Raw genomic sequence first — 18548 nt, forward strand, 5'->3', positions numbered from 1 at the left:
GCAGAACTTCCTTATACTGTAGTCCTCACTTTTCTTGTGAAAAAAGTGAGGTTTTGCTCACCCATGCTTAAAAACAAGCTACCAATTTGTTGGTACCATTGTCACCTGCAGTTAGGGTGTGAGTGTGAATTAAAGTGACGTTCCTTATAGCTCACACTCACCAAAACATAATAAATCAAAGGCTCAAAAATTGACAGAGCCACAGTGGTTAGAGAGAGAGTTGAAAAAAGGAGTTTATCGTTTTTATACATGTGATGTGTGTGTGCACTACATCTTTGGTTCTGTGTCTTTGCCTTCAAACACGACTGTGTCAGTCATTTTTATTAATCCTTCTCAGCAATTAAGTGTACTTTTTTTTTTTACAGGATACAGAAAAGCAAAAGGGAAAACAAGCCATGCCTGAAAAACATGAAAATGAAATGTCTCAAGTGAAACAAAAAAGCAAAAAAGTCCTAAATGTTAAGAAAGAAATCCCAACAGATGTGAAACCCAGGTAAGAAAAATGAGTTCAGAGACATGAGGTATGCAAAAGAAGTTACTGGTGAAAACTAGCTAATGTTTTTGTTTGCTTGGTAGGTTTTTTAGGGGGGGTTTGCAACAAAAGCCACGTATCTCATTACATCCCTCTTGGGTTTTTTCTAATGCCTCAGTGGTCACTGTCTTGATGAGGGACGGTCACATGCTTCTGACATCAGACATACAAAAGGCAGAGCTAAGAATCCGTAAAAATGGAGGAGGAAAACGTAGGTTGGTGATTTGTTCCCAGGCAGAGAGCCTTTCCCCCTCTGCACAGAGATGGGCTTGATGGTCCAGCCACGAGTGTGAGCATAACGCGCCTTGCCCTCAGCTCTCTGCCTCTTCCTCCCCCGGACAGGGGCACATGCAGAGTATTACACGGGCAGAAACAAAGCCTGGCACCTGAACCACCTTTCTGTTTTTCCCTTTAAGCAAGACTCACTTAAATTAAATTGGCACTTACACATTTTACTCAGAGCTTCTTGATACAGATCATCTGGTTTAATTTAGGAAGGGATGAGTCAGCAGAATTAAAATAGTTGTCTGGCACCCTTTTTCCTAAAAACCAACTAACTCTACAGAGGCACAGAGCTGAGCTTTGTGTAGACCGTCCCCACCCCCACATTTACTAACGACTTACTTAAAAACAGTTCACACCCACCTCCACCTCCACCTCCACCTCCACCACCAGAGGTCTGCGTGGCCCTGTCGGGAGAGCCTTTGTTTTCTAAAAGGTGGAGTTTTTCAATAACCCTGTCAGTCGGAAGTAGAAGGACAGGAGATTTACGGAAGTAGCCCAGAAACAGTGGGGTTTTGCATGTCAGCCTGTCATCCCACCTGAAGTTCTCCTTACTTGGCTTAACTATGCCCTTTGGATTTTTGGTTACTGATACTAATTCCAAATGTCACAACAATTCATTAGAGAAAATTTGTGAAATATAAACAAAAAAAATGAAAATAAAATGACCTTTTTGACCTTACAGACCTTATAAAATGTTTGTAAATAGCCTCTGTTAAAATATATTATTTATGAAATCACACTTTATATAGTGTTCTGTCATCTGCTTACCTTTGGGTGGGGGGTGCTGTGGTGCCACTGGACCTGGAAAGTGGGAACCATTCTGCCTTTTGCAGTCTGGTGTGAATAGCACGGTGGACTGTCCCTGTCCCAGAGCTTGGGTGGCAGGGGAAGGAGGAGGGTGTGGTGCCCGGAGGGCATGGGGGGCGGGGATGTGTGGGGATCACAGCCCATGGGCTGGGGACAGAAAGTACACTGAAGTGAGAAATGCCAGAGACGTATCCATTTTAAGAACATCTGTGTCAACTGGTAAACTTTGTAAGATTTTTTTTTTTTAATGAAAAGCAAGCTGTCAGCTCGGCCCTGAACTGAGCCATGACCAGGAGCACGGTGGAGACCACTGGTGAATTCTGGATCAGTTCTCGGAAAGGGCCACCGGGTTCTCTCAGCCAAGTCAGCCTTCACTGGAAAACATCATTTTTGGACCACGACAGCTTAGCTCCTGTTAGAGCCCCACCCCCACCCCAGCCTGTGACTTGATCTTTGGGGCAGTACAGAGGCGGCTCTGTAGAGAATGATTTTCTGGTCCATAGATTCACATTGTTCACTGGGCTACTTTGTATGAGCCATCCGCCCAGTTCACTTCTCCTGCAAATTGCTTCTCTCTCGGCAAGTGTGAGTGTTCTCTTCCATGGGCTGTGGAATCTTAAAATAGCCCAGCTCGCTTCCCATTTGCCTTGGCTCACAGGACGTTCAGAGCCAATTAACTGTCCTGTTTATATGTGTTTAATGTGTTAAGCTTCCCTCTGAATAGTTTAGAGGGAATATACTCTAAATAAATGATAAAAATAATATTTAAGTTTTTGCCTAGGATTAGCCCTGAGTTCAAGATTAAAGAAGAAAGTTCATCTCACCCGCGTGGCCTAGTCCCACTGCTCTGCCCTGGGCTCTGGGGAGCTCGTAGGTAGCCCAGGAACGTAGCCCCAGCTCATTTCACAGTGTCTCTGAGAACACTTTTAAAGCTTTGAATAGCAGAACCTTTGATATTTCTAAGTCCCAGAGCTCTCAGAACCTCTACATTCAGGAACCCCACAGGCAGTCTGGATGCTGGGTGAGACTCACTCGAGCGGAATGACTGCACTTGGCAGCTTGTTGTGCCAGCGGCTTCTTCACGGTATCTGAGGCAGGTGCCCCCCGCCCCCCATTACATGGTATTAAGTAATGGCCCTCGGTTCCTCGTCCGCACTCAGGAGAGCAGAGGATAAATCTGCAGGTGCAGGTGTCTCCTGCACAATATTCAGGGTGCTTGGAGAGCAGCCGGTGAGGACCGTGGGTAGATAATAATACCTCAGGAAGGCGCATGAGGACGCGAACAGTTAAAACTGTAGACGGATCAGCGACTTCTCTCCGCTCTGAAGCAAAGGGATGTATTTGACCGTCTTTCCATTCGTGACTGTCTTTCAGTTCCTTAGAGCTACCATGTACAGCCCCCTTGGAAAGTAAACAACGTAGAACTCTCCCAACCAAGATTCCTCTTCCAACGACACTGACAAGTGGATCCAAACCACGAAACTCCCAGAAAACAAAAGGTACTTTCATTTTGGTCACACAGATGAACGATTTGGTCACAGAGGCTTGAATGCTTCGTTATATGAGTAGTGTTAGTTGTGATTCCCAGGAATCACTTGGCAGTTGTCAGTCGTAGAAAGGCTACAGCTGTGTTCTCATCCTCATGAGAAGGTCTTTGAAACAGACCTGGAAGAAAGGAATTATCCTCCATAATAACTTTCTTTTTCTGAATTTTATGCAGGTACAAATAAATTAGTGGATAACAGGCCACCTGCCCTAACAAAATTCCTCCCAAATAGTCAAGAACTAGGCAACACCAGTAGCTCAGAAGGTGAAAAAGACTCTCCACCACCAGAGTGGGACTCCGTGCCCGTTCACAAGCCCGGCAGCTGTAAGTACAGTGACAGTGGCGGAGGAATCTCGTGCCCCGTCGCCCCCAGCCCACCCCGCTCTGGGCCTGTAAACTCTGCGGGGGTGGGGGCTTTTGCTGCAGGAGCCCCAGCGTCTGGTGTGCTGGAGCTGGCTTGGAGCAGCCAGCGAAAGCCACTGTTAAATAGTCTACCTGTTGCTAAACTGCTGTAGCTTAGTCGGCCGAGGTGGGAGTGTTTATACTAAGTCTCCCAAGCAGTGACTTCACCTGCCCGCCCCTGAAGGGCGTAGAAAGGCCTCGTCCCAGCCTGAGGTTGGAGAAGGGGGGTGCCCACACCATCCAGGAGGGCCTGCAGAACGCGGCCGGGGGCTGGTGATTCCGGGAAGGGCCCAGAATGCAGACATTAAACAGAACACATACCAAAGCTGTAGGTTTTTCTTTCAGGGTTCTGCGTAGAATCAGGCAGAACAGTGAAAGTAACTGATTTTGGAGAGCATAACTCAAAATGTCACATTGAGACTTTGTTTTTAATTTCCAGCTACCGATAGTCTTTATAAACTTTCTCTGCAAACGCTCAACGCAGACATCTTCCTGAAACAGCGCCAGACCTCGCCGCCACCCGCCTCCCCGTCTCCCCCTGCCGCGCCCTGCCCGTTCGCATCCCGGGGCAGCTACAGCAGCGTCGTCAATAGCAGCCCCGGCAGGTGGGCCTCAGCCTGGGCCTCGTGCTCAGCTCTCCCCAACCCCGCGGCCCGCCCCACAAGTGGAAAAACTCAGTGGCCACAGACGGAGGTCCTGGCTCGCCTCCCACATCTGCTGTTTGCGGCTGACTCACCCCTTGCCTGGGCTTAGCCCCTCTTCCCACTGCCCCAGTGGTGCCCCGTCCCACCCATCCCTGAGGACCGAGAAGTGCACCAGGTGGCTTACCAGAATCATGTTCTAGTTCAGGAGCCACTAAGCGGAGACCTACCGGAGATCCTGAGTTGAGGAAATGGGTTTGTGGGTCACTTACTTGACCTCATAGAGGGTTAGCTTAGCAGCTAAAGGGAAGGGCAGGACCCGGAGCAGGCATGGGAGGCCACCCCCCACCAGGCACACGGGACACCCTACGGGAGGCGTGGAGCACATGTTGTCCTCTACTCATTAGTGTAACAGTGCCCTCAGTGGTGATAGTCAGGGACCGAGCTCGCCTTGAGCACCTGCACCGTTCCCACACTGGGCAGCTGTCACCATGTTGCGTCCCCTAGCCAGCCGAGTCAGGTCCCCTCACCACCCCTGCCTTCCACACGAGGAGGTGCCCAGCTGAACCTCCAGCGAGCCTGCCCTGAGGTTCACTGCTGCCCAAAGAGGCCGGAAGCACTGAGGCCTGGTGTGGGCGGCCCTGCTTGGGGGCCTCGTGCAGGGAGCTCCTGACCTGCTAATGGCGAAGGTGACTTTGCAGGCACAGTCGTGGTCATCCCCTGTCTCACATTATGCTCCTTGTTTGTCAGCCTAGGGGCTCCCTTTTAAGTGTTCTCTCTAAAATAGAATTATCTCCTTCCCCGGCAACCTAGAATTTTTTTCCCTTACCCTAGATCCCTTATTTTCCACCTGACTACACAGTCTCAGTCCCCAGAGTGTTGACGTGGGCAAGGTCGTGCCCTGTGGGCTGCCCTGAGTTGTTCCTGGACCCGTCTTGAACCCTGGGTTGGGCCATAGCCCAGGCCCTGCAGGGCTCAGTCCTGGGGACACGTGCCTCCGAGGGGACTGAGCTGTTCTCTCCTTGCTTCTTCCTTTAAGTGACCCTAAAATGAAGCAGCCAAGTGGAAGCAAACACAAACTGACAAAGGCAGCCTCGCTCCCCGGCAAGAACGGCAACCCCACCTTTGCTGCGGTCACGGCTGGCTACGACAAGAGCCCGGGTGAGTGGCTTGGCGTCAGGAGCCGCGTCCCAGCTGGGCCTCGGCACGGTGGGTGCCTGCGGCCCGCGCGCCCACGACTGACTCAGGGCCCATCGTTACAGGTGGGAATGGCTTTGCTAAAGTTTCTTCAAGCAAAACAGATTTTTCCAGCAGCCTTGGCATTTCACACACTCCTGTTGACAGCGATGGCTCAGACAGGTATGGCTGGCTGGTCTTTTCTGTGGACGGCGGGCTTCTCAGGCCAGGTTAGCCCCCTTCTGTCCAGGCTGCGCTTGGAGGCGCTTGTCCGGTGGGAGCAGACGCCCACGTGTGGGGCCAGCGGCAACGCTGCCAGAGGGAAGGCAGAGGGAGACGTGTGCTCGCGTTCCGAGTCTCTTCTCATCCTTCTCCGTTATGGTCGTTGTGAAAGGGCTGTGATCTGATCACTAGAAAGAGAGGAACAGAGGTGTATTTGAGAGGAAGGAAACTGGAACAAATACTAGGCAATTCATGGTCAGTTATTGGACATGCCACTTTTTTGACCCAAAGCAAGCACGGTGGCCTGGCCGTGACTGCCTCGGGCCATTGTCCCAATAAATAACCACGACAGTAAAGTCATAAAGACTGTCAGTACGGAGAGTCCCAGCTTTCCCTGCTTGACACTGAAGGCATATGAATCCTAGATTCATCACAGATTTGAAACAGGTTTTTAATAAGTCTTCCCTTTCCAAAAGGTGAACCTAAGGGAAAAACACCTCTTTTCTCTGTAAAACACTGGCTGGGAAGCAGGCCCTCAGCTCAGGACAGGGTGGTGTGAGCTCCAAGGCTCTCTGGGCGGCATCCCTTGTGGTGAAGGAGCTGTTTCCAGGCCCCTTTGTGCGCAGTCGCCAAGCGCCCCGCGAGGCAGGGCCCCTACCGTGGCCCTGCGGGTGACGCGCCCGGTTCCACTAACCGTCCTGCGTTTGTGTGTTTCCTCTTGTCACGTCCAGCCCAGGCTTCTGGAGTCCCGTCAGCAACCCCAGCAGCCCTGACTTCACGCCCCTCAATTCATTCTCGGCCTTTGGAAATTCTTTTAACCTAACTGGTGGTGAGTGTCTAGCAGTCACCTGTGAGAGGAGCCTGTGGGACGGGACTAGGGGGGCGGGGGAGGTCTCGTTTCACGTGTGGAGAAGCACACGGAAACAGGGAAGGACGAGGGTCATTTCATGGACATTTTTAGAAGATGCGTTTCTCTGCATCAGTGCAGTCAGGCGCTGACAGACGTCAGACAAACGGGCTGACTGTAGGGAAGTGGGTCTGATGGTGCCCTCCCGGGGAGCTCCGGCCCACTCAGCCCTCAACGGTGTCTGTGCACGGGGCCTGGCACAGCCTCCCGGACAAGGGTTCCTTACCCTCGCGCCCCAGCCCGAAGGCGCACCAGGCCCCACTCAGTGCTGCGTGCATCCCAGCTGGTTTGTGTTCCGCTGCGGTAATGAAAGAGCTTTGAGCAAGGATTCTGTGTCTGAGGTGTGACTCCTGGCTCTCCTGGGGCTCCCTATTTTCTCTTGCTATCCAGAGTTAGGGACAACGATGTGAGTTTTACGTCAGTAATGATCATGGCGTTAGAATTGGGGGATCTTACACTCAATCGTCCAGTGATAGGTGTGGGTGAGGTGTTCAGATCCTGTGCTGGCGGTCTGGGGGACGTGCCCCTGCATCCCCATTGTCCCCAAGTGTGGTGGGAGCTGACGGAGGGGGCGTGAGGGTGGGATGCCTGCCCTGGGGCACACGCCCACCCCCAGCACAGACTTGCCTTCGCTTCTTCACTTCCAGAAGTTTTCAGCAAGCTCGGGTTGTCTCGATCCTGCAATCAGGCCTCCCAGAGGAGCTGGAACGAGCTTAGCAGTGGGCCCTCGTACCTTTGGGACTCTCCAGCCACAGACCCCAGCCCTTCCTGGCCAACCAGTTCCGGTTCCCCGACCCACACGGCCACAGTGAGTGCTCTGGCTTGGGCCCCGCCTGCTCACTGTCACTGCTGTCGCTGTCCCTGGGGTGGTGCTGACGGTTGTAAAGGACAGACCTCCACATGGAGGGGGTGGGGTAGTGCAGCCCGCGTCTCCATTGCCGCATCTTCATACTCTGCCAAAATGACCATCAGTCCTCTCCAGAGCTGCGATGGGACAGGACGGTCAAGAAATTGTAGGAGGAATAACAGCAGCAGGAGGTTGGCCTCTGAATTCTCGCTTACTTGGCCTCCCGACCTATAAATTAGACCACGAAGTGGCTGGGGGCCAATGTCCGGTCCCTCCACCTCCCGGGTCAGACAGTGACTGAGGGCAACGTTTTCCTGGTTTCTGAGAAGCCCCCGGGTCTCAGCTGGAGCTTTCCTGGTGTGCACTTGTTTCCTTCTCAGCTGAATTTTTCTGCAAAGATCTGCTCCAAAAAACGTATTCTTATTGCAGAAAATGATTACTGTTTTCAGCTTTTACAGAATTATGACAGAAAAATATGATCCCACTGTGATTACGTCTTCATTCTCAGGAAAACCAGATTAGACATCCAAGGTGTCATGACAGATATTTTAACATAATAGATTCCAAAGTTTGCTTTCACTTGTCTTCATTCTGGCTTCAGTCTGACAAGCGTCCTAACCATTCTTTAAAACAGCGGTCAGTGACTGCCTTAGGCTTTGCGGGCCGTTTATTTCCGGGGCAGCCTGTTCAGCTGCGCCGTGTGGTGTGCGGGGAGCAGAGTAACAGCTCTGGTAACAGCAAACCTGGACTTACAGAAGCAGGGCTGGATTTAGAATGTCAGACCCATCTGCTCAGACCGAGGGGGCTATGTGAATGAAATATTTTTTAAATTAAATAAAGTGAAAGAAGTCTATGGTCCAGCCCGTTTCTAATGTAACCTTCCCCACTTACCATCTGCCTGCCTCTCACCCGTGACGCCCCACGTTGTGTGTTTTCTGTTCCGTCAGTCCATCCTTGGCAACACCAGCGGCCTGTGGTCCACCACACCCTTCAGCAGCTCCATCTGGTCCAGCAACCTGAACAGCACCCTTTCCTTCCCCAGCCCGACCACCTCGCTGACCAGCATCGGCCTCCCGGGCCCCGAGAGCCCCTCTGCCCCGCACACAGCCGCCGTCCCCAGTGCCACTGCCGACCTGGGGCAGACCTACAACCCGTGGCGGATCTGGGGCCCCACCATCGGAAGGAGAAGCTCCGACCCTTGGTCAAATTCGCACTTCCCTCATGAGAATTGAAATTAGGCCAAAAAAAAAAAAAGTGGGGGCCCCTTGTCCAGATCATGATACGCCAGTTTCTGAGACATCATCTTTTTAAGGCTCTTGCCGCCGTAGACGCCCACTCCCCCCCCCCCATCTTTGCAGAACAGGCTCAAGCAGGGCAGGCTTGTACCACTCGCTTCTTTCAGATCTTTCTTGCAATTATGATAATATGAGATTTGCTGTTGTGCTTTTAGAGAAAAGTCTGGACTCAGCCACAAACTCCAGTAAGACCTGTACATCTGAAAACCTTAACTGTTACCAAGTTTCCACCACCTGTCTTCTTCCATTCTTTATTTATCTGTATGAACACAAATTTGACATTACAGCTAAGGAAGTAACTTGAGTTGATTCAGAAGTCCTGGCATGTGACAATTTTATTAAATTACCAAGTTTGGGTTTTAATAATTTCGCAATATTAAGCGCCAAGATCTAATTTTAAAGAAGTATGAGGACTTTGTGCTGAAAAATACAGAGTATTTTTTTAAAATAAGGCTGTCTTGGTTTAAAAGCAGATTACAGAAATGTAAGTCAACTTTAAGACCAGTGAATGAATGTGCAAACATTCGGTTGAGACCACATGCATTTTCTGTGCTGTTTGTATTTGAGGTATGTATCATTTGTATACCTGAATTTATTTTAAAGATAAACTGAAATGCACATAACCAAGTCTTGAGATACAAGATTGAATGTGTATTTCTTAAAAATACAACTTTGTGTTGTACTTTGAAATAAATGATGCTTTTTTCAAAAGCCTTGAATTGTTACGTGTCTTTTTTTTCTCTTTTACATACAAAATGCACGTGAGGAGTCTCCCACACCAAAGTGAGCCACTCTATCGTTGCCTGACTCTGTGGAGTTTGACTTGTGGCTGGAACCCCTGCAGTCTCATTAAATTCTGGGTGTTTCCATAGTAGTCACTAAGGGCCCTTAAAAAAAGTTCACACATCTGAAATTTATTTTTCCTTTTAAAAAGATGTGTGTTGACCCTTTTCCAGTTTTAAAACCCCCACAACTCCGGCAAATGGTGCCTGTAGAGCCGCAGAGATACCAGGCGAGTTCCATGGGCCCGGATGCTTCACTGCGGAATCTTTCAGAAAGTACTGCCTGCCCCAGCTTGCTTTTCTCATCCACCTTTTTCCAGCCTATTTTAAAGCCAGCCTTTGCTGGGTAACCAGAGACACTAAACATAAATGTTCTGTTTGGGGCCAGTTACATCACGAAGCCATATCCACAAAGGTCAGAGTGGTTTAGTTAAGCATCACACGGAGTGATTTTGAGTCTGACCTGTTTGCTTTGTACCAAGCTCAGCAGAACTGGCCCCATCGCTGTCCCAGTGATGCTCTGACACGTGGGACCCCAGCTTCCTGTCCAGTCAGAGCTCTGGTGCTCTGGCCTCATGGCAGACCCGGACCGCGTGTGGTCTCATTAGCTGGGTCTCCTGGGTGCAGCTGCAAAACTGAGACGTATTTAAGGCTTGGGATTCGCTTTCTACACCAAAGTAATTACTAAGGTGTTACAAAGCTATTGAACAGCTGAGGTTCATACCTACCCTCGTTAACAAAAGAAGAGGTTTTCTTGGCAAACTCTACCCCAGTAAGGGTGTCTCAGGGATCCTACACTTGCTCCTTCATAAGAATCACCTGAAATTCCCAAACGCCTTCCTACTTTCACTCCATGGGACCCTCATACACGGGCTTGAGAAACACCATACACTTGAAAAGAGGGAAAAATACAAATGGGCTTCTGCTGTCACCTGGGTTTTCCAGATGATTCTTAGGGTGGGTATTTCGGAAGCAACATCCTCACCAACCAAACCCAAGCCTTGATGGGCTTCAACCGAACACTTCACAGTGAAACACTGGTTAGCAGAATAGTTTGCTTTATACTAGGCCAAGGTTGAATTCAAAAGTTATATAAAAAATACTTAGCCATATGATTCAGGAATCTCACTCCTGGGCCTATATCTGGCGGGAGCTCCAATTCGAAAAGATACATGCACCCCAGTGTTCACAGCAGCACTATGTACAACAGCCAAGACATGGAAACAACCCAAATGTCCATCGACAGATGACTGGATAAAGAAGTGGTGGTATATTTATACAATGGAATACTACTGAGCCATAAAAAAGAATAAAATAATGCCATTTGCAGCAACATGGATGGACCTAGAGATCATTATTCTAAGTGAAGCAAGCCAGAAAGAGAAAAATACCATATGATACCACTCATATGTGGAATCTAAAAGAAAAAAGGACACTATGAACTCATCTACAAAACAAACACTCAAAGACATAGTAAACAATCGTGGTTGCCAGGGAAAGGGGGTGGGAAGGGGTAAATTTGGAAGTTTGAGATTTACAAATGTTAGACACTATACTATATTCAGTATCTTGTAATAACCTTTAATGAAAAAATATGAAAATGAATATGTTATGCACATGCATGACTGGGACATTGTGCTGAATGCCAGAAACTGACACATTATAACTGATGGTACTTCAATTTATATATATATAAAATAAAAAAGAATGAAGATTTTAAAAAAGGAAAAATAAAACAGCTTAGAACCTTCTTAGGACTGGCTGGGTTTTGTAGGATTTGGGTCCCTGGATTTGGTCTTGGCAAAACCACTGTATGAAGCCTTGAAGGGACCAGACACGGAACCTCTAGATTAGACAGGAAATTTACACTCTTTTGTGGCTAGGATTATTCAACACATTTCTACTGCCCTAGGTATCTGTTCCCATCTCCACGCTGCCTGGAGGCCTCAATCATCAGGGGAAGTAGAAAGGGCAAATCAAACCTTAAAAAGAATCCTGGCTAAGCTTTGTCAAGAAACATCAGAACCCTGGACAAAGCTTGTACCCACAGCCCTCCTGAGAATCAGGGTGGCACCTAAAACGGGGCTAAGGCTCAGCCCCCTTGAAACGACTTATGGGTAGACCCTTTTTATTCTCTGATATATTGGTGGACTCTGAAACCACTGAACTTGTTAAATATCTAATCTGGGACAAATTCAAAAGGCGATTACAGAATAGGGAAGTCAGGTTTTACCAAGCCATGGTCAGGAAACAGGTTCCATTCAAGTTCAACTGGGAGACTTCACCGTCCTAAAAACATGGAGAGAAGGGTCTCCCTCTGACCGACAATTGCCCAAGTGAAAGGGGTCTTACCAGGTCCTTCTCAGCCCTCCTACTGCAGCAAAGTTACAGGGGATCACTAAATGGGTGGCTCTTTCTAGAATTAAACCTCCCCCTCCCCCTGAGTCTTCACGGGAGACAGAGGACCTTGGACAGCCAGAGGAGCCCTGGTGGTCGAGCAAGCCTCTTCAAGATCTGAATCTCTTATTCAAGAAGGACAAAGGCACCTCGCAGATCCCAGGCTGAGTGCCAACAGCCACTATCTCCCCTTGCGCCTGCCGTTACCCTCGTCCACCCACACCCCCTAACACGCTCTGGTGGATCTGGGTACTCGCTGTCCTCCTTGCCATCCTGCTCGCTCTCACGATCTTTTCTGAGTGCTGCTTTAACCCTGCACCCACACTGGAAAGGGAACCCCTCTGTCCGTGCTGGGTTTAACAGGACCCGCTCAAAATCTAAAAGATACACCCAGCCTCTATTCTCTCTTTTTTTTTCCCTCTCCTCCCAAAGGATGCTACGGACCCTACCTCCACCCTTACTTATTCTTGTCTTATTTATCCAATCTCTTTGGTCTCAAGACTTAACATGGAAAGAGAACATAACAGTCACTAATTCTTGAAATATTGCTAAAGGAGAAAACCTCTCTCTGCTGGACTGGCCATCCCCAACCCACCACCCCAGGAGACGTAAGCCCCGCCCTCCAGGCCACCCAGGCACCAACCGGGACACTCGACTTGGATTTTAACCAATCTGTTAATTACTCTAGACAAGATTTTTCTTTAATTGTAACATGGGAGAGGCCCCCTCTGCTCTGTTACCACATCACACCTCCCTACTTAAAGGCTATAAATGTCACCAAAACCTCCCCTATCTGCAATCAGACTCTAGGCTGCACCCCCGTTACAGTGATGCCCACAAGGGGAATACAGACCGCTTTCCAGTCCTCGAGGTTCTAACAGAAACCTAAGGCTGCCCCTGGGTATCTGCACCTATAAATTGGAGGGATAAAGTGGGCCAGCTTCTTTACACATCAGCCTGCACCCCTAAGAACACACACGTGTGCTATGACAATTCACTAACTAATGCCAGCAGAACTTCCTGCGCCAGATATCATATCAGATACCCGCTTGCTGTGACCCTGCCTGACGACAGACCCCTCCTGGATACTCCAAACCAGAAACCAAACCCAAAATTCAGATGGGACCTCTCCGCAACCATCTCCCACCTCCCAAAACTTTCTTCCAGCTGTATAACCAAGCCAACCACACAGTTTAACCAGCACCACCTGGATTATCATGGCTCTGTGGGGCCCCAGATAACTACCTCGCAATGACCAAAGCCATTGCCCTCTCACATCTAGACAGCACATGTCACTCCGGGGGCCGCACCCGGGGAACTGTGGCTCCAGCCCAAATAACCATCCTCAGTGTGACCCACGTGAGGCAAAAAGGGCCTTTGGTCAGGTACTAGCGGGAATTACAGGGACCGTAGCTGCAGCTGCCCCTTGGGGAGTATTTTACAAATATAAAATATTAACTTTAAAAATTGTGAACCACTATATTGTACACCTATAACTTATATAATGTATGTCAACTACACTTTAATTAAAAAAAATTAAAAATTATAAAACCCATGCTAGGAAGGATGCAGCCATGGGAGGGGTGGGGGGCCAGTGAGTTGCTTCCTAGCAGAGCAACCAGGAAATACAGAAGAAAAGTCCACTTGTCCCACACAAGGGCCACCACTCCAGGATTCCCATTATCCCTTCGCTGGCTTCAGGAGCCCCCCACAAACACAATGTTCCAGCCCCTCAAAACTTCTTTTGATTTCCAAAAGGATGTTCTCTCACGTCCACATGCTGTTCCTTCTGCATGGAATGTTCCTTCCTCACCTCTTCCATGGCCAAATCTTACTCATCCTGTGGAGGACTCAGCTTAGATGTTACTTCCTACAGGAAGCCCACCAGATTGACCCCCTCTAAGCTAGGTCAGGAGCCCCTTCTGGACTGCCAGGGCCCCGTGGGCTTCCACCATCACAGGAGAGATTACTCTGAGTCTGTGTTCCCCATGACACGCATCTCCAGAATAAGCACATGAGAAACAGAGGAGGAGGGAGATGCTTGGAGGAAGAGGTGAGTTCTGTGTGGTCTTGGGACCATGGAGAGAAGCTGGAGGTCCAGGTTGAGGTCAGCATTTGAAAAAACGTTCTAAGAATTTTAGCTCACAAACCAGCCTGGGTTGCCTTGGTAGGTAATGAGCTGCTCATCACAGGAAGTTATGCAAGGAGATGTAAGAAACTGCTTCCGTCAGCTGCTCTCCTCACACTCAGGGAGCCCAGGCCAAGGCCAGCCCTCCCACTAGGCCTCAGTCTGGCGCTATCTACCCCAAGCTGCTCCATGTGCCTCATGTTCCCTCCTCTTGCTCAGAAGACTACCCAGGGGGACAGGGAGAGGGGGACAACAGGGGCTGTTCCCACAGCAGTGGGCAGCCCAGCTCATTCCTCAGGAGGCCTCGGGGCCCTGACTGTCACTCTGAGAAGGCTCCTGGCACATGAATGCCTTAGAAAGGGTCTCACCTGGGCTCAGCCAGGGCCACATCCACCATGACAGCAGGCGTCACACTGGGCCATGTGTGCGGCAGGGCTGGTCTGTGCACAGAGCCTTGTGTGTTCCCCCCCCTGGTGGTTCACTTGGAGTGAAGCCAAATCCCGCTCTGCCCTGCCTCTCCCCTCCTCTCCCACCCTCGCTCACTCTCTCTGCTTAGCCACACTGGCCTCCTTGTTGCACCTTGGACACCGGGCACGACCCCACCTCAGGGCCTTTGCACGGGCTTTTCCCTCTGCCTAAAACCCCCTCCCCTGAGATATCAGCATGGCTGATTCCTTTCCTGATGCCCACAACCCTCTCTGTCCCCAGGGGAGAGTCCCTGTACCTGCCCAGTCTGTGGCTGAGACCTCCCTGACCCCCATACCCAGGCCTGTCCGAGCCCCCTCGACTTGGCATTAAAGTTTAAGGGAAGGAGCCTGATCAAGGGGCCTCTGACATACAGCATCCAGCCCTTCTGCCCACATGAACCGATGATTCCAGCCCCAGGGCCAATCTTCAGGGGAAGGAATCCCATCTCTTCCTCTATGAGCCAGGCCCAGAGCCCCAGGCACCTGCTACAGCTGATAAACACATACAGTAAGTGCTCAACATATGTTTGAACGAAAGTGAGAAGTGCAGATGAACAGAGAAATGTGGACAGAGAGAGCAAGAAACACAGGAAGAAGGAAAGATGGGCAGAACTTCTCCACTAATTACACCCCACACACAACACCCAGACTCCAGCAGATAACAGCCGAGGTCTGTAAGCACTAACCACCTGCAACACACACACACTCCACTAACTCGCAGCTGGAACTCCCCAGTTGCCATCCCCAGGCCCCAGTCGTCCACTGTGGGGAACAAAGACCCACAGCAACCAGACTCCCAAGCCAAGGACAAACAGTGACCTCCCAAAGCCAAGGACACCACTGACCTCAACAGCCAAGGACAACCAGTGACCTCCCAAAGCCAAGGACACCATGACCTCAACAGCCAAGGACAACCACTGACCTCCCCAGAGCTAAGGACAAACTGAAACACTAGGACTCCCCAGCCCAGAACACATGGCACCAGCGCCGGGAACCACCCCACAGGGGCCCAGCAGCCAGAGCCTCGTACCAGCACAGCTACCCCGGATCTTTACGACAGCCGCTTCCCCACAGCAAAGCTGGACCCCTCCGTAACCAGCCCCCACCCTCCCCGACAGCCCAGCCCAAGAACTACCCCCAGCGCCACACAACGCCCGCACCCTCCCTGGCCTCCAAAGCACTGTCTTCCGAGTCCCGGAGCGCAGCCCCGGCCCAGCCACACCACACCTCCCACCCCCAGCAATGGTTGTATAAGGACCAGTGATAACAGAGCCTTTCCAGGGGAGCAGGAGCCTGGGTTGGCGTTCAGTTAGTGTCAAGGCCACGGTGGGCAGGCGACACGCAGCATCAGCAGCTGCACCACGTAGGTGACGGAGCCGTGGGCGGTGGGGGGGTGTGGAGCGACACCCAGAGAAGCAGCAAGGAAACAGGAAAGAGGTCAGAGGCTGGTGACGAGAAAGGGAAAGAAGAGGGAAGAGGGGACCCACGGGGAGCAGGTGGGCCTGGGAAGGCCCTTCCACAATGGAGCACTGGGGTCTGATGCTTCATGGGGGCCCTGTCCCCTCCCCTTCCCTGGGCAGACCCTCCTTCTCCCTCTCAGGGCACTGGTATCAGAGGACATAGAAGCCCAGAGAGGAGGAGGGGGGAGGGACCTCAGGGTTGGGAAGCCCGAGGGTGGGGGCCAAAAGGGGCAACAGAGACAACAGCGGATAGAGATGTGGGCAGAGACAGGAGAGAGAGAGAGAAAGGAAGAAATGAGGGAGAAGCTGTAAGTAAGGGACTTAAGATCACAGAGAAACAGAGTTGGAGCAGAGAGGGGAAGGCACAGTGGGGAGGACAGAGACACGGGGAGACAGATTTGGGATGCGAGGCTGAAATGGGTAGGGGTGACAATACTGGACACCACCCCAAGGACCCCCACAGCCCCCTGAATGCCAGCGGGCTCAGCCAGGTCCCACTGCACACAGGGCGTCCCTCCCGCTGTGTCCCAGTGAGTCCTGCGCATGAGCCTCGTCAGCCTCAGTGTCGGAGGGAGTCGCCAGCACTTCCATAAAGGTGACGCCCTGGCCCCACCTGCAGCTCATAGCTTCCCCACGAGGTCTGACCCCACCCCCAACACACACACAGACACACACACACACGGGTGTCTTCCCAGGGACCAGGTCCCAGGGACTGGCTCAGGCTCAGGGGAGGTCCCCAGAGTGCAACCAGACCCCCTGGGAGGGTACAGAGAGCGGGAAGACCCTCTGGTCCAGCCACTGGGGACCCATCAAGGAGGCTTGGGTTGACCAAAACCAGAGCGACCCACGGCGGCGGGGGGGGGGGTTGGGGCAGGAGGAAGGGGAGGCCTTTCTCTCTCCGCCGACGACACTCCCCTGCTCAAACGTCCTCTATGGCTCCTCATTGCCTTCCAGGTTTTCTAATTCCCTATCCTGGATTTACCCTCTCTTTCTGGCCAACCCATCCAAAGAAACTGAAGCACAGAGAGATTAAGTCACTTTCCCCGAGTAACTTACTCATACTTTAAGTAAAGTTTAAGTTTTCCTCGTGGACATTAGTAAAATGGGGATGGAAATAATTCCAGGCAGAGGGAACAGTAAATGCAAAAGCCCAGAGGTTTGCAACATAAGATATGCTTGGGGAACCCTGAAGATAATGCAGGAAATCAGTCAGAGCTGCTGGTAGGAAAGATCTTTCAAGTGGTTCTGGAGTGAACGGATTCAAGGGACAGGACTAGGGGCCTGGGAGACCCGGAAGGAGGCTGCGGTCTGCTCCATGCAGAGAACGTCCATGAAACAGGGCAGGAGGCAAAAGCCAGAGTTGGGGAACTGAGCGATCTTGGCTTGGGGAACAACGCCATCTGGTGGTACATATACAGAACTGCACCCTCTTTCAGTGATCAGTTAATAGTCACCTATTCGCGCCCAAGGGTTCCCAGTATGACACCCAGAAGAGATCCCTTTTAATAAATTATTTCCAGCAATAATCATAACATGAAATAATAATGATGACCATAAAATAAATGCTGTGAAAATGTATTTCCCTTCTGATAGAATACTCCATATTAACAATGTAAATAATTTTCCAGTAACTAACAAGTGAATTTTAATGAAACTGAAATGTCGGCAAGCAGTACAATTCTGGAAGCCAAAAAATTGTACCATTGATGTAATATCTTTTTCTTGATCCATTCATTAGTTTTAAAGCCATAAATTAAAAAACAATGCTTGCGTTTAATGGTGTTATTCAAATTCAGTAATACAGTTAGCTTATGAACTAAAATGTGCTCTTACCAACTAAAAATATTGTATCACATGGCTTTCAAGGCTTCACTATTTTAAAATTCAAACACAAATAAAATCTCCATATGGTGACACAGAATGACAAAATGGAAGTAATTTGAGTTTGCAGCTTTATCTTTTCAATTGCTTTTCAAAGGCTCCCCTTGCCTGTTTTGAATCTAAAAGCAGGAAGATACGGTCTGGCAGGGCTTGGAGAGCCTGGAACAACCCCAAACCATTACAGATTTACTCTCCAAACAAACACATAGCCTAGGTCTTCGTGTGTCTGGAGTTGACTTTATAACGGGGGTCTCCGAATTAACTTTCAGGCAGAACACAAAGTTCATTGACACTACGAACATGAAACTTACATGGAAACTATTCAAATTCAGTAAATGGTAAAATCAGAGTTAAGGTCTGTACGGAAGTTGATAATCCCAATGTCAAGGGCCTGGTTTTGACGATGTACTTACGTTTCACCGAGGTTCCTGGGTCTCCTCTTGAGCATCACCCACCTCGGGTGGGTAGGCCTCGGACTCCCGGCTCCATGCAGCAGAGAAAGCCCCAATCCCCTACAGTCCCACAAAACAGCCCCAGGCATCCTAGACCTCCACGAATTTTAAAGAAGAAAAGAAAATTTGCCCTCCCAGAAGCTGCAGAAAATCTCCGCGCCTCTCCCAGGCTCCGGGTGGGATGCATGGCCGCCCTAGAGCCAGTGACTCCCCAGGGCCTGGCCAGGAGGAGGAGGCCCTGCTAGGTACCAGGGAAGAGGGGCCAACTGCGGGTGAGGAGGGGGGAGCAAGTCGAGAAAAGAAATTCAGGGACCTGGCTCC

General features: G+C 50.4%; 1 protein-coding gene across 3 annotated transcripts in view; it reads left to right on the forward strand.

The window, feature by feature from the left end:
• The window catches only part of TMEM131 (transmembrane protein 131), a 138404-nt gene extending 129774 nt beyond the window's left edge, over nt 1-8630 (forward strand). Inside the window, exons 33-41 of one of the 3 annotated variants that reach the window (XM_064481886.1) lie at nt 366-493; nt 2999-3123; nt 3345-3494; nt 4012-4177; nt 5253-5374; nt 5476-5572; nt 6343-6440; nt 7169-7326; nt 8313-8630. In XM_064481886.1, coding sequence (XP_064337956.1) covers nt 366-493; nt 2999-3123; nt 3345-3494; nt 4012-4177; nt 5253-5374; nt 5476-5572; nt 6343-6440; nt 7169-7326; nt 8313-8597 — 1329 coding nt within the window. In that variant the 3' untranslated portion in view covers nt 8598-8630. Of the gene's footprint in view, nt 1-365; nt 494-2998; nt 3124-3344; nt 3495-4011; nt 4178-5252; nt 5375-5475; nt 5573-6342; nt 6441-7165; nt 7327-8312 lie in introns of all 3 variants that reach the window. The other 2 variants (XM_064481887.1, XM_031441147.2) reach the window with 2 other exon arrangements.
• Nucleotides 8631-18548: the final 9918 nt, after the last annotated feature.

Source organism: Camelus dromedarius, chromosome 33 (genome assembly GCF_036321535.1).
Source record: "Camelus dromedarius isolate mCamDro1 chromosome 33, mCamDro1.pat, whole genome shotgun sequence".
NCBI classification, from domain to species: Eukaryota; Metazoa; Chordata; class Mammalia; order Artiodactyla; family Camelidae; genus Camelus; species Camelus dromedarius.